Source organism: Pyrgilauda ruficollis, unplaced genomic scaffold (genome assembly GCF_017590135.1).
Source record: "Pyrgilauda ruficollis isolate IOZ18807 unplaced genomic scaffold, ASM1759013v1 scaffold374, whole genome shotgun sequence".
In the NCBI taxonomy this organism is placed as follows: domain Eukaryota; kingdom Metazoa; phylum Chordata; class Aves; order Passeriformes; family Passeridae; genus Pyrgilauda; species Pyrgilauda ruficollis.
This window is the reverse complement of record NW_024525201.1, coordinates 18876-31724: the sequence shown is the minus strand read 5'-3', so window position 1 is coordinate 31724 and position 12849 is coordinate 18876. Positions and strand designations below refer to the sequence as shown.

Below are 12849 nucleotides of genomic sequence, written 5' to 3'. Positions count from 1 at the left end.
CTGCCGTTCTCCCTTTTTTTTTTTTTTTTTCTTTTTTTAAAAAACTTTAGTAAAAATAAAAATACATATAACAATAATAAAAAATAATAAAAAATAATAAAAACAAAAGCGGCGCGCCGGGTTCGAAATAATAACAATAATAATAATAATAATAAAAATAATAAGGATGCACATGGCTGCTGCTGCTGCTGCTGGCGGTAATCGAGGAACAAGTCATAAAAAGTCAAAATTCCCACCATTTCATAGGCCCATAAACTCTTTTTACAACCTCAGCTCGCCAAGACTTTCCCCAGAATCTCCCCCGGACCCGCAAAGCCGCCCTGGCTTTTTTAATATCTCCGGCATGACACGCGAGGTGTCGCAAAAAATCGGATTATTTTTGGTTATTTTTGGTTATTTTTGGCGTTTTTCAATTCAGTTTTTAAAGGGGTTTTCACGCCGCGGGTGCGGGGCCGCGGCTGCTCCCCGCGGGCGCGTTTTTGGGGCGTTTTTGGGGCGTTTTGGGGCAGCCGGGGGAGGTTTTTGGAGCCCGGATTCCCCGGCCCGCCTGGCACGGGCAGAGCCGCGGGCGGCGGCCCCGCCGTGCCCCGGGGGTGCCGCCCCCAAATCGCCCCCAAATCCCCCCAAAAGCGCCCCCAAATCCACCCAACAGCGGCCCCGGCTCCCCTCGGCCCGGTTTTGGGGCGATTCCCGGCGATTTTCGCTCTCTCAGCAGCGGCCGATACCTGCTGGCTGCCCCTGGGAAAATTCGGGGTTTTGCTGATTCCTGCTTTGGGTTTTGGGGCTTTTTGGGGGGTTTTGGGTTTTTTTTTTAAGTTCTCCCCTCCCTCCTCAGCAGCTCGTGCGCTCGCCGCCTCCTGCCCCCTCAGCTGGCCCTAAAATCGCGATTTTTCTCCTCATTCCTGCCTTGCCTCCTCGCCAGGCTTCACCTTTCCCTTCATTCCCACGTGGAGGAATTTTTGGTTTTTTTTTTTTTTTTTTTTTTTTTTTTTGTGGGGGATAATTCAGGAATAACCGCGCCGCCGGAGTTTTTATTGATTTTTCCAGGAGATAAAGGGGCGCCTCTGCGTTCACCCCGAGATGTTCCCTTCCCCTCCCTAAAATAAACAAAAAAAACCCCAAAATCCACCCCCACATCCGCACGCTCGCTCCCAGGCATCCCCAAACTCTTCCTTGTTCCTGGAAAGCGGGAAGGAATTTTTGGGAGCCAAAGACGCTTCTCCCTGTGCTTCACCCCACTCTGGCGCACGCAAGCTCTTCCCCTAGAATTATTTATTATTATTATTATTATTGTTATTATCGGTTTAATTTAGAGTGTGGGGGGAGTGGGAATCAAAGCAGCCCCGTCAGCGGAATAATTAAAAATAAAAAAGGGGGAAAAAAATATAGAAGAATAAAAGGGGGATTCAAAATTTAAAAAAAAAAACCCCAAAGAGCCCGAAACAAAGTGGACTCGCCGAAACCCCCAGAACCTTCCTGCGGCTCTGGAGTTTTAGGGTCGCGCTCTGCCCCTCTCCTCTCCCTCTCTAAGGTAATTTCATTTTATTGAGTGGGGTCCTGGAAGCCGTAATGCCTTCCGCGGTCGTAAACAAGAATGACTCGGACTTACTGGGGTCTAATTCGTGCTTTTCTTCTTTGTGTTTGCCGGCGGCGATGGCCTCGGACTCGGGGGAGGACGGGATGTTCTGCGCCGCTCGCTCCCGCAGCTCGCCGGGAGCCGCGTACACGAAATCCGCGTAGGCGCGGCCGTCGGCGGGGCCGCACTCCGCCCTGCGCGGAGCCCCGAACGCGTCCGCCTTGAGGCCGTAGGGCCGAGCCCCGAAGGCCGGGAAGGACACGGCCCCGGCCAGCGGCTCCAGCCAGGTCCGCACGTACCTGGGCTCGCCCTGCGGCGCGTAGGGCCCCGCGGGGTGCGGGTGCGGGTAGCCCACCGAGGGCTGCGAGGGCACGGGCGCCCACGAGGCGGTGAAAACGGCGGGTTTGGGGGCGAAACTGCACGAGGGGAAGTCGGAGCAGTCGGGCACCAGTCCTGCGGGGCGAGCGGCGCCGGGGCCGGCGAAGCGCGGGGCCAGCAGCTCCTCGCTGTCGGGGCCGATCAGCGAGTCCACGTAGTAGTTGCTGATGGGGCCCGAAGCCGACATGGTTCGCTCGCCCCCTCTTTTACATTCATCGGATTATTGTATGAAGTGTATGTGTACTTTTTATCTGCTCATAGAACAATCAGGGCAGGTAATTATTTTTTCAGCCGTTCCCACCGCGCCATTGGCTGCCGGCCTCACGTGATTGTATTTACCCAAAAATATCGCCCGAATCAATCCGCAGGGCTTTTTTTTTTTTCTTTTTTTCTTTTTTTTTTTCTTTTCCTTTTTTCCCCCCTTATTGAATAGAAGTTAAAAATTATTTTATGGAGCTTGAAAAACAAAGACCACTTGTTCATGATCTTCCTGATTCATGTGATTTTTTGGTATTTATATGGATCCTTCTCTTCCTCTCTCTTCCTGTTCCCCACCCCACCCCTTCTCTTTCCTCCTTTCTCCTCTTTCTTGATGAAGCACTACTCTGTGGACCTGTAAGAACAGAATGTATGAAACAAGTCTTGCTTACTTAAGAAGTCTTGCTTTACTTTAGATGTAGTGTGCAAAGTTGAAGTTGGCATTCTTGGAACATGAGTAATTTTCTGTAAGGGGTTCCATCTACCACCATGACATATGTGAAAACCCCCCCCGGTTTTTTTTTAAAAAAAAAAAAAAAAAAAAAAAAAAAAGCGGCTGGAAACGGGGGCGGAGATGAGGAGGAGGAGGAGGAGAGGAGGAGGAGGATGCTCGGCTCGGCGGCCGGGGATGCTCAGCCCCGCGGGCTGGGCGGGGGGAGATTCTGCCCGAGGCTGCGAGCGAGAGGCAGGCAAGGTGGAAGGTAACTGCGGAAGGTGGCCCAGGAACTATTTCTCCACGCAATTTATCTCTGTCCCCTCTCCCCGCGCCGCTCCGGGGGGATTAAAGCCAATTTCGGGGAGGTGGGACCCCCGCCCGCAGCCGCGGAGGGGAGCGGAGAGGGGGGGACGCGGAGCTCGGAGCCGAAAAGGGGCGAAAAAAGCGGCTTTTGTCATCTTTGGCAGCGCTGCCTCCCCGCCAGGGCTGCTCCGGGGATCCGCTCCGAGCCGGGAGCCTCTCCAGCAGCCAGAAAATAAAATTATGGATCATTCCGGGCGGCTTTAAAAAAGAGGAGAGGCTTTATAATAACAATAATAAATAATAATAATAATAATAATAATAATAATAGTAATAATAAGCCCCTTCTCCATCCCCCTAAAAAAATGAAAAAAGAAATAAAAATAAAAATCCAAAAAGGGAAAGCTGAGCTCTCGCAAGGCAGAGGCTGCGGCGCTGGGCGAGGAGGAGCCGGGGATGTTTTTTATGTCCTTCAATAAAATTTTTACGAGGATCATTTGATTGTTCATAAATGTGTCGTTCATTAAATAAAAGCGCAGGACGGAGTTTGCAGCTCGGGGAGCTCGGGGGGGCGCGGAGGAAGCGGCAGCGCGTGCTGGGCGCATGAGATTTCTATTTTTATTTTTGCCTTTTTAATGTTTTTTTTTCCTTTTATTTTGGGTGACGCCTGGAAACTTTTGGCTTTTCCTTTTTTTTAAATTTTTTTTTTATTTTATTTTTTTTTGGTACCAGAGCGAGCGGAGGAGTTGGGAGCGTCCAAAAACGCCCGGCTGCGTTTTTGAGGGAATAACCCTGCTTTTGTAAGGAAAGACAGGTAGGTGAGGAGCTCCCGCCCAGCGCAGCCGCCAAAAAAGAGACTCGGGCGATTTCTTTTGAAGCAAAAAAAAAAAATAAAATAAAATCCCTTTTAAAAAAAATTACATCTCAGCATTTTATTAAAGGAAAAAAAACAACAAAAACAGCACAACCCCTCTGATTTAAAAAAAAAAAGGATTTTCTGCGTTCTGCATCCCTCGGGTTTCCTGAAGCTGGGAGGGAAACGGGGAAATTTGGGGAGGAGAGGGAAAAATGAGGAGCGGGGGGGTGTCCTCAGTGTCACCGCTGAGAGCGGCTCTGCTGGAGCCCCCCGCACCCAAAACCCCGCGATTTTCACCCATTTTTACCCGTTCGGGCTGCGCGAGAGGAGGGGGCTTCAGCAGGAGAGGGCTGGGGAAAACCGAGGGGCAGGGACGGGGGAAAAAAGCCCCAAATGAGCCCAAAATTAGCCCAAAACGAGTCCACAATGTGGAAAATCCTCCCCAGCGCAAACCCCGCGCCTCACCCCGCGGAAAACCCAAAACAAAAATAAAGGAAGGGATGTCCCAGAGCTGCTGGGAAAAACGGGATTTTCAGCTAAAACCGCGGATTTCTGCGGGGAAACGCCGGATTTCTCCCCAAAAATCGTCCTCGCCTCGCAGCCCTCCTCTAGAATTTCTGCCTGGCTCCGTTTTGAGGCTCCCGCGAGTCCTAAAAAAGGAAAATATTCCAGAGGGTCCGGGATCCTCCTTGGCCTTTCCCGAGCCCCGTTCACCCGTTAATCCCCGGCCTCCTCTCGCCGGGATTTTCATCTCCACGAGGGGTAAAAAAAAATTTTAAAAGATCCAAAAATCCTCATTTTTCTTTTATTTTCCCCCGTTTTCCGAGCGGAGAGGAGCGTGGGCGACAAACCCCGCCCGGGATCTCCCGGTTTCGGGGGAACATTTTGAGGAGGAATCCTCACAAAAGCGGCCCTGGGGAAGGGAGAGAGGGGAGGAAGGACAAGGAGGAAGAGGGGGAAGGAGGGAGCGAGCCCGGCGCGGGGTCGGGAGCTGCGGGAGGCTTTCAGAGCGCGGAGAAAAACGGGAATTCGGCCGGGAAGGCGGGAATTCCGCCGGGAATGCGGGAATTCCGCCGGGAAAGCGGGCGGGGAGCGACGCGAGCCGCGGCTCGGGGCGGATTTCGGAGGTCACGGGATGGAGCCGGTGTCACACAAAGGCGCCGATTCCCGGGATTTCCACGTGGAAAAAGCGGGATTTAGCCACCCCCTGCCGCCCCCGGAGCGCCCTGGGGAAGGGGTTTCTCCATAAAAAGCCCCCCGGAGGTCTCGGCGGAGCGCGGGGCTGCGGAGCAGGAGCGGCACAAAGCGAGGGCGCTTCACCTTCGAGCCTCGCCTGGGAGGCGGGGGACGCGGCTTTGGGGCTAAAAGCGGCGGTTTTGGGGTTAGAAACAGGCTGGAAGCTCGGTTTGGGGTTAAAAACTCGCTTTAAGGCAGCGTTCTGCCCCCCGAATCCCGCAGCAGGGCGGGGAACCCCATAAAATTCACCGCGGTGGGAGCCCCCCAAGAAAATTTCCCCCTCTCCCAATAAAATCCTTATAAAGTCTGTATTAAATCCCTATAAAATTTGGGGTTTTTTTTTCCCAAAATGAGGGAAAAACGTCGCCGTGGGAGGGGGAGAAGTTCTGGGGGAGCCCCGGGAATGCTCCCCTTTCCCGGCTGGAACTGCGGCTCTGGGATGCCGCGGTTTTGGGGGCGATTCCTGGGAATTGAGGGGGAAACCGGCGAACCCCGAATCCTTCCCTGCTCTGGAATCCGCGGGGGGAGAAAAAAAAAGAAAACTCCGACAGCGCCGAGCCAGCTCAGCTCGGGGTTTGGAGATTTATTATTTCCTGGCGGAGATAAAAAATTCGGATATAAAATAATAACAATAAATAATGGTGATAATAATAATAATAAAAATAAATAGGTAGGAGAGCGGAGATGCGGTTACAGGGAATTCTGCCTTTGTCTGAGCCCGGGCTTGGCCGTTTCTGGAACATTTTTGGAGCTCAAATCCTGCCCTGGTGCCTCAAAAATGCTCCCGAGCCGAGATCTTCCAAATCTTTCCCCTCCGCTCTGAGAAATTCTGCTCAGATTGGGAGGAAATGGGACAAAAATATAACCCCGAGAAAAAAAAATTAAAATTAAAATTAAATAAAAATTAAAATTAAAAAGGAAGGGAAAAAAGGGCAGGAGTGGGAGGACAGGAAAATAAAAGGAATAAACACGCTCGTGGCCAGGCTGGCGCTGCTTTTGGGGGGATTTTTTTCCTTTTTAGAGATTTTTGGGATTTTTTGAAGTCTCCTTTTTTTGCAGAGGCAGCCGCAGCCGCCCCGGATTTGGGGGAAGTTTCGGAGATTTCCCCTTTTCCCAGGGGGGTCCCCAAACCCCTCGGGATCCCCGGGGGGGCTCCGGGGAAGGGAGAACTCCTGGGGGGGGGGACAAAATCCCCAATTCCCAAATCGCCAAATTCCCAAATCCCCGCGCAGGAGCCGCGCTTCCATTCCCACAGTCAAGGTCGGATTTTCCCCGAAATCGGGTTTTTCCCCCAAATCGGCGCTCGGGGAGGGCGGATCTGCCCGGGGCCGCTTTTCCAACCTTCACCCTGAATAAAATTCCCTTTTCCTGCCTCTCTTTGTCCCTTTTCCGTCCCTTCCTCTCCTCCTGCCCAAGTTCTCGCTCGTTCCCTTTTGTTCCTCCTCCTCCCCTCCTTTCCTTAAAAAAAAAAAAACCAAAAAAGGGGGAAAAAAAAATCGCCCGCAATGCACCAGAGGCTGCGGAATATTTGATTATCCCGGGATTGTCTCTTGGAGTGAAGAAATGCGGGTGAAAAAAAATCAATTTCGGGCCGTCCGCGGATCTCGCGCTGCGTTTCCCTCCAGGCTAAAACCCTCCGGAAAAACAAAACGACCAAAAATAAAAGGGAGGGGAAAAAAAAAATCACATTTATTCCACGGAAAACCTTCCCCGGGACAACAATTCCCCGCTGGAAAGCATCGCGGAAACGCCACGGAGGTACCGAAATCGCCCGTTTTTCCGGGAAAATCCCGCTGCGGGGTTTTTTACCTGCTCGGGTGCCTCTCCCCCCTCTGCGTCCCCCCCGCGTCCGAATTCCTCCAGCGCTGGAGCTACCGCGGGCGCGCAATAAATTCCGAGCCGCAATTACATCTCCCGACCCTTCCTTTAAGCGCGTTCTGCTCTGGTTTTTCCCCCCCAAAAAAATCCCCCAATTTCAGGTCTTTGCTCTGCGGATAATTCCCAACACCAAGAGGCGGAAAATCCGCGTTTTCCTCCGCAGCTTCGCTGGGGATTTTTTATTTAATTTTTTGGTCTTTTTTTCTTTTTTTTTTTTCTTTTTTATGTTGTGGGTTTTTTTTGTTTTGTTTTTTTTTCTTTTTTTTTGGGTGCGGCGCGCGGCGGGTCAAGACAAGGGGGAAAGGAAAAAATAAATAAATAAAATTACAAACCCCACAAACATTAAAAAAAAAATAAAATAAAAGAAAATAAAAGAAAAGAAAAGCCGAGCGGAGAACAAGCCTGAACCCAGAGAGGCGAGGCCAACAGCGCCTGGAGAAACATTTTTGGGTTCTTTCCGCCGCCGCGTTTATTCATTTATTAGGTTTGTGCCAGACAGGCTGTAATTAGCATAGATAACCACGGGCGCGAGTTGTGTCTGCGCCACCCCATTGTCTGCGCCCCCCCGGCCCCAAAGGTGTTGGGGCAGCGCCCGGTGCCCTCGGAGGAGACAAAACAACCCCAAAAAAGCGGCGGGGGAGGGCGGGGGAAGGGCGGAGGCGGCGGCGGCTGGATTCCGGCCCGGCAGCTCCGGCCTGCGCCGGGCGCGCAGAAAAATGGGGGTTTAGGGGGGTTTAAAAGGGGTTTTTAGGGTAATTTTACATTTTTAATTTTTTTAAGGGTTTTAAAGGTTTCGAGGTTTTTTTTGTTGTTGTTGTTTTAGAGGTTTTAAAGGGTTTTATTTAGGGTTTTTAAGGTTTTTTTTTTAGGGTTTTAAAAGGTTTTTTTCTTGGGTTGCTTTAGGTTTTTAAAAAGATTTTTAAAAAAAGATTTTTAAAGGGTTTTTTTTTAGAGTTTTTCCCCCTCACAGGATTTGTCCCATCCCCAGCAATCTCTCCCATCCCAGCCCGGTACCTGCGCGGATCCTGCGCGGGTCCCTCCGCGCCGCAGCCTTCGGCCGATTCCTGCCTTTTCCCCCCCATTTCCCGGCCCCTTTTTCCGCCTCTTTTCCCTTTTTCCGGCTCCTCTCTCCGCCAAGACCTTGAGGAGATTTTTCCCACCCCAACTCCCCCCAGGAAGGACCGGAATTTATTCAATCCCCCCCAAAATAAAGCCCAGCTCCCCAAAAATCCAGAGAATTCACCAGCGCGACCCCGGCGCATTTCGGGGTGTTTTTAACTCCTTTTGGTGTCGGTTTTAGGTGTTTTTTTTGTTATTTTCCCCCTCTCAGAAAGGAGAAAGCGCAGCCCGGGGCGATGCTCGCCCACACAGAAATTTGGGATTTGGGATTTGGATTCCACCTGCCGGGAGCGGAGCGGTCCAGGAAAATCCGCCAAAATCGGAGATATCGCCGAAATTTGACCCTGAGAAAGCGGAATGAAGGCGGGGAACGGAGCCAAAAACAAAACAAAACAAAAAAATCAGAAAACTGACGGAGAGCAGCGTGGGGTCCCGGCCAGCGCTCCTGGTTTTCCATAAAAAACCGGCGCATCCCAGGAAAATCTCGGAGCCATAAATCCCCTCCCGCGCCCCTCCGCCGCTCTAATTTCATAATTAAAAACCAGTGGGGGAGATTTTCACTTTTTTATGGCTTTTCTGGGGTCGGGGTTGCTGAGCGTATTTTAAATTTCGCTGCTTTTTAAGGGAAAAATTATTTATTTTTTTATTATTCCTCTTTCTCTCTGTGTGTCTCTCTCTCCAGGGGTGGCTCGGAAATAAAAATCAATCTTAATATGCAGGGAATAGAAATTGGTTTGTCTGGTTCACGCTGTTCGGAGGGAAAAGGGGGAGAAATCTGCGGATTGTTAATCCCGAGAAGGCGAAACTCGTCATAAATGTAATGAATCCTTTAAATCATTCAATTATCACAGCACTAATATCAAATAATTACGGTTAAACCTACCAGTAATCAACCTTGTTTCTGTTGAAATATTAATTTAAACCAGCGTGCGGTCGGTTTTTTCTTCTTTTCCTTTTCTTTTTTATTTTTTTTTTCCTCTTCTTTTGCCCTTTTAGCGACTGTTAAATTCCGGGGTTTGCCCCCAGGATGACGAAAATACCCCAAAACAGCAAAATCAGTGAAATCCCCCAAAACAGCGACTTTCCGAGCTTTAAACAGAGCATTTTTAACACCGAACTGAGCATAAAAAGCAGATATTAAATAATCCATTCATTTTATTCTCCTTCGGGCCACAACCCCCAGCCCCCGTTTGAGGGAAAAAATCGCGATTTTCGCCATCGAAATCAACTCCGACCACAGCAACCTCAGGTCCTCAGGGGAGGAACCAAAATTGGGGGAAACACCGAAAAATCAGAACCCAGCAGCCAAACCAACACCCAAAATTCACAATTCCGGCCGAGCCCCGACCTGCCCGCAGCGGAAATCCCAAATATTGCGAGTTTCGCCTCAATTCCGAGCTGCGCCTCTCAGCCTCACCCCGACTCCGCCACAATCCGCATTTTTGGGGTGTCGAGACACAAAATGCACCAAAACCAGCAGGAAACGGCTCCCGAAATTCCCGGTTTTCCGCCCAGAATTTCACCCTCGCCCCTTGGCGTTTTCGGACCTCGCCGATTCCTCTTTCCCCGCGATTTTTGCTTCGTTTCGCTCCCAATTTTCCCTTTTTTCCCCCCATTTTTTTGGGCATTCAAACACTGACACAACTTTCACAACTTTTCCCGCGCGTTTTAGGGGGGAAAAAAGGGGGAAAACGCTTTTTAACTTTTTATTCCCCCTCCGCTCGTGCCTGGATTCCTCCAGCCCCAATTCATGAGGTTTTTTCCATGTTTTTGTTCCAGAGGATTTAATTCCTGAATTCCCAACCCAGGCTCCACAGAGCGGCTGGAAATCCAGATTAAAGCGCGCAAAAAAAGGGGGGAATTTTGAATTTAATCCCTGGCTGGAGACGCGGGCACAGGAGGGGTTAAAATTGCCCAAATTCTGCTTTTTTCCCCCCCTTTTTCACCTGCTACTTTTGGGTTTTTTTAGGGGGTTATCAGCAAAAGGGGGCGCGAGGGGCGCTCGCAGCAGAACCCCCCAAAAAATCAGAGCTCCCCAACACCCCCTCCTCAGCCAAACTCCCCCAAAAATCCCCAAATCGCCTTCCCAGCTCAAAAATTGAATTTTTAAAAAATTTAGGGATTCAAAAGCCGCCACCGGGGAGGGAGGAAAAGGGGAGGGAATTTTAATTTTTACTATTTTTTGTTATTTATAGTGATTTCCCGTTTTTTCTCTCATTTTTAAAAGGCATCACCCCGCGCTGGGGCTCTGCCAATCATCGCTGATAATTTGGGGTGGAAAAGCGCAAAAAGCGCTGCTTTTGTCCTCATCATCCCAGCAACAAAAGGGGGGAAATCGGGGCCAAAAAACCCAAATAAAACGGGGCCAAAAACCCAAATAAAACGGGGCCAAAAACCTAAATAAAACGGGGCCAAAGAACCAAATAAAACGGGGCCAAAAATCAAATAAAAAGAGGCAAAAATCAAAGAAAAAGGGGGCAAAAACTCAAAGAAAAAGGGGGCAAAAATCAAAGAAAAAGGGCAAAAATCCCCGCGAGGGGCGCGCTGGGGGGGTCGCGCAGGTTTGGGTGGCCATCCCCAGCAGGACGGGGATTTTGGGGTGGGATTTTGGGGTTTTTTGTTTTATTTTTTTAGGGCGCCCGGCGGAGCTGCGGGTGCTGCCCTTGATGAAGACGAACTGACGTAATTAAGGCAGTTTCTTGTTGCCGAGCCTAAAGCCCATCCCAACAACATGAAACTACCTAAACCACAGATCAGCTGCGCTGGCATCCACGCGATTTCTGTCAGAACGGGCGGAAAAGGGCAAAAAAAAAAAACCCAAAAAAAACCAAAAACAAGCCGGCCAGAGGAGGAGGAGGAGGGAGGGGAAACGGGGCTGGGAGGAAGGTGGGGGAAAAGAGGGGAAAAAAGAGGAAAAAAGGAGAGGGAGGGAGGAAATTCGCCCCTTTGTTGCTGGGCTCCCCTCGCGCCTCTCCCTGCCCGAAATTCGCAGCTCGGGAAACGCTCGGAAATGGCAAAATTAGTAAAAATCAGCGGAAAGAGGCGTTTTTTAATGAGGCGGTCTGGGATGGAGATGGATTCAATCGCTGGCGCGGCGGCGATTTTGGGGGAATCAGCTCGGAAATCTGCTCCGAAATGCGGAATTCGCGCACTGCCGCGTCCGCAGCTCCCCCGCTCAAATCGCGCGGATCCAGCCCAAAAACGCGGCCCGGGAGCGCCGGGGCTGCGGCAGTGCGACCCAAACCCGCTCTGGGCTCCGCACCCCGCGCAAACCGCGCTCCAAATCCCGCGAAATTCCCGAAACTCCCGCAATCCCCGCCTTCCGCGCAGCCCCCGCGGCTCCTCCGCGCCGCGCAGCTTCCAGGGAAGGGAGGCTCGGGGCGGAAAAAACGGGGGCAAAACCGTGAATTTCCGCTCGGAAATCCCGCTGCCAGGCGCGCAGGAGACGCGCGGGGCTGCGGGGAAACGCGAGCGCGGAGAGAGCGAGACATAAAAAATACATACATATATATATTAAAAAAATCACCACAACCACAATAACAAAACTAAAATCCGCGCGGAGATGCGAAACCTCCGCTCCTACCTTGCCGCCGCCATCCCAAATCCCGGCTTTTCGGGGGTGTAATCCCAGCGCGGCTCCCCAAAAAAAAAAAAAAGCCCCGCGGAGGGAGTTGCGCATCCCAAGGTCGGCGCGGCGGCTCTGCCTCCCTTCCCTCCCGCACCGTCACCTTTAAATGCATCTTTTACTGCTGCGGCACATTATATTTGCAGATCATAAAATCCACCTCCAGCGCTCGCCGAGACCGTCCTGACATTACTGTTTTATGACCTTGACTTATTGTGGTCACCTGGATAATATTTAAATCAACGTTATGGGGCTCGCGCTCGTATTAAAATCCCCCCCCTCCCTCCCTCCCTCCGCCAGGGAGAAGCTCCTGGAAGGTTTAAAAGGATGAGTCTTGAGGAAAAAAAAAAAGGAGTGAAATTTGTTTTTTTTTTAATAATTTTTTTTTTTTTTTTTTATAAGGAACCCACTCGTCCGCGGTTCTACGAAATTTATTTTGGCTCCGCGAAGGAAGATACATGCACAGGATAACACGAACAGGAGATATTTAAATACCACAGCCACCAGAAATTGACTTTTCAGCCTTTTTTTTCCCCCCCTCCCATCATCAATACCCAATACTCTGATTTTTTTTATAAATTATTTTTTTCCCTTTCCTCCCCCCACCCTATTTTTCCTTCTCCGTTCCCCTTAAATATTTTATTTTATTTTATTTTGTGGATGGCACCGTTTTCCCCGGCAGGAACCGCTCAGCTGCCCCTCCAATTTACACACACCAAATCCACATCTTCTCTCTTTTTTTTTGTTGCTTTTTTTCGCCTTTTTTATTGTACAACAGCCAAGCTACGCTAGGATTTGGGGAGGAAAAAACCAAAACAAAAAAAAAAACCAAACAAAGTTCGGGAGGAATTTATTCCCTCCTAAACATAAAAACCACACCTGGGGGAAAAGTCCTTCTGCTTTGTGCTGCACGGAAATAACTTAAATACTCGGTAAGGTCGGGATTTTGTATTTTTTTTTTCTTTTTTCTTTTTTTGCCACTGTCTTATTTTCCACCTTTTATTTCCCCTCCGAGAAACCGCGGGCTGCGAAATCCCCTCGTGGCGCTCAGAGCGCAAAAAACCACTCGAGGTCCTTTTGTTTTATTTGATTTTTTTCGCCCTTTCGGCGTGTCGGGTTTTTGCGGGCGCGAGGAAAACGAAAAAAAAAAAAAAAAAAAAAAAAAAAAAACAAAAAAAAAAACCAAA

At 50.2% G+C, this 12849-nt stretch overlaps 1 protein-coding gene across 1 annotated transcript in view; it reads right to left on the bottom strand.

Moving 5' to 3' along the window:
* HOXC9 (homeobox C9) overlaps positions 1–2215 on the bottom strand; it is a 2914-nt gene extending 699 nt beyond the window's left edge. The window contains exon 1 of the mRNA XM_041476058.1: positions 1610–2215. Coding sequence (XP_041331992.1) covers positions 1610–2141 — 532 coding nt within the window. The 5' untranslated portion in view covers positions 2142–2215. The remainder of the gene's footprint in view (positions 1–1609) is intronic.
* Positions 2216–12849: the final 10634 nt, after the last annotated feature.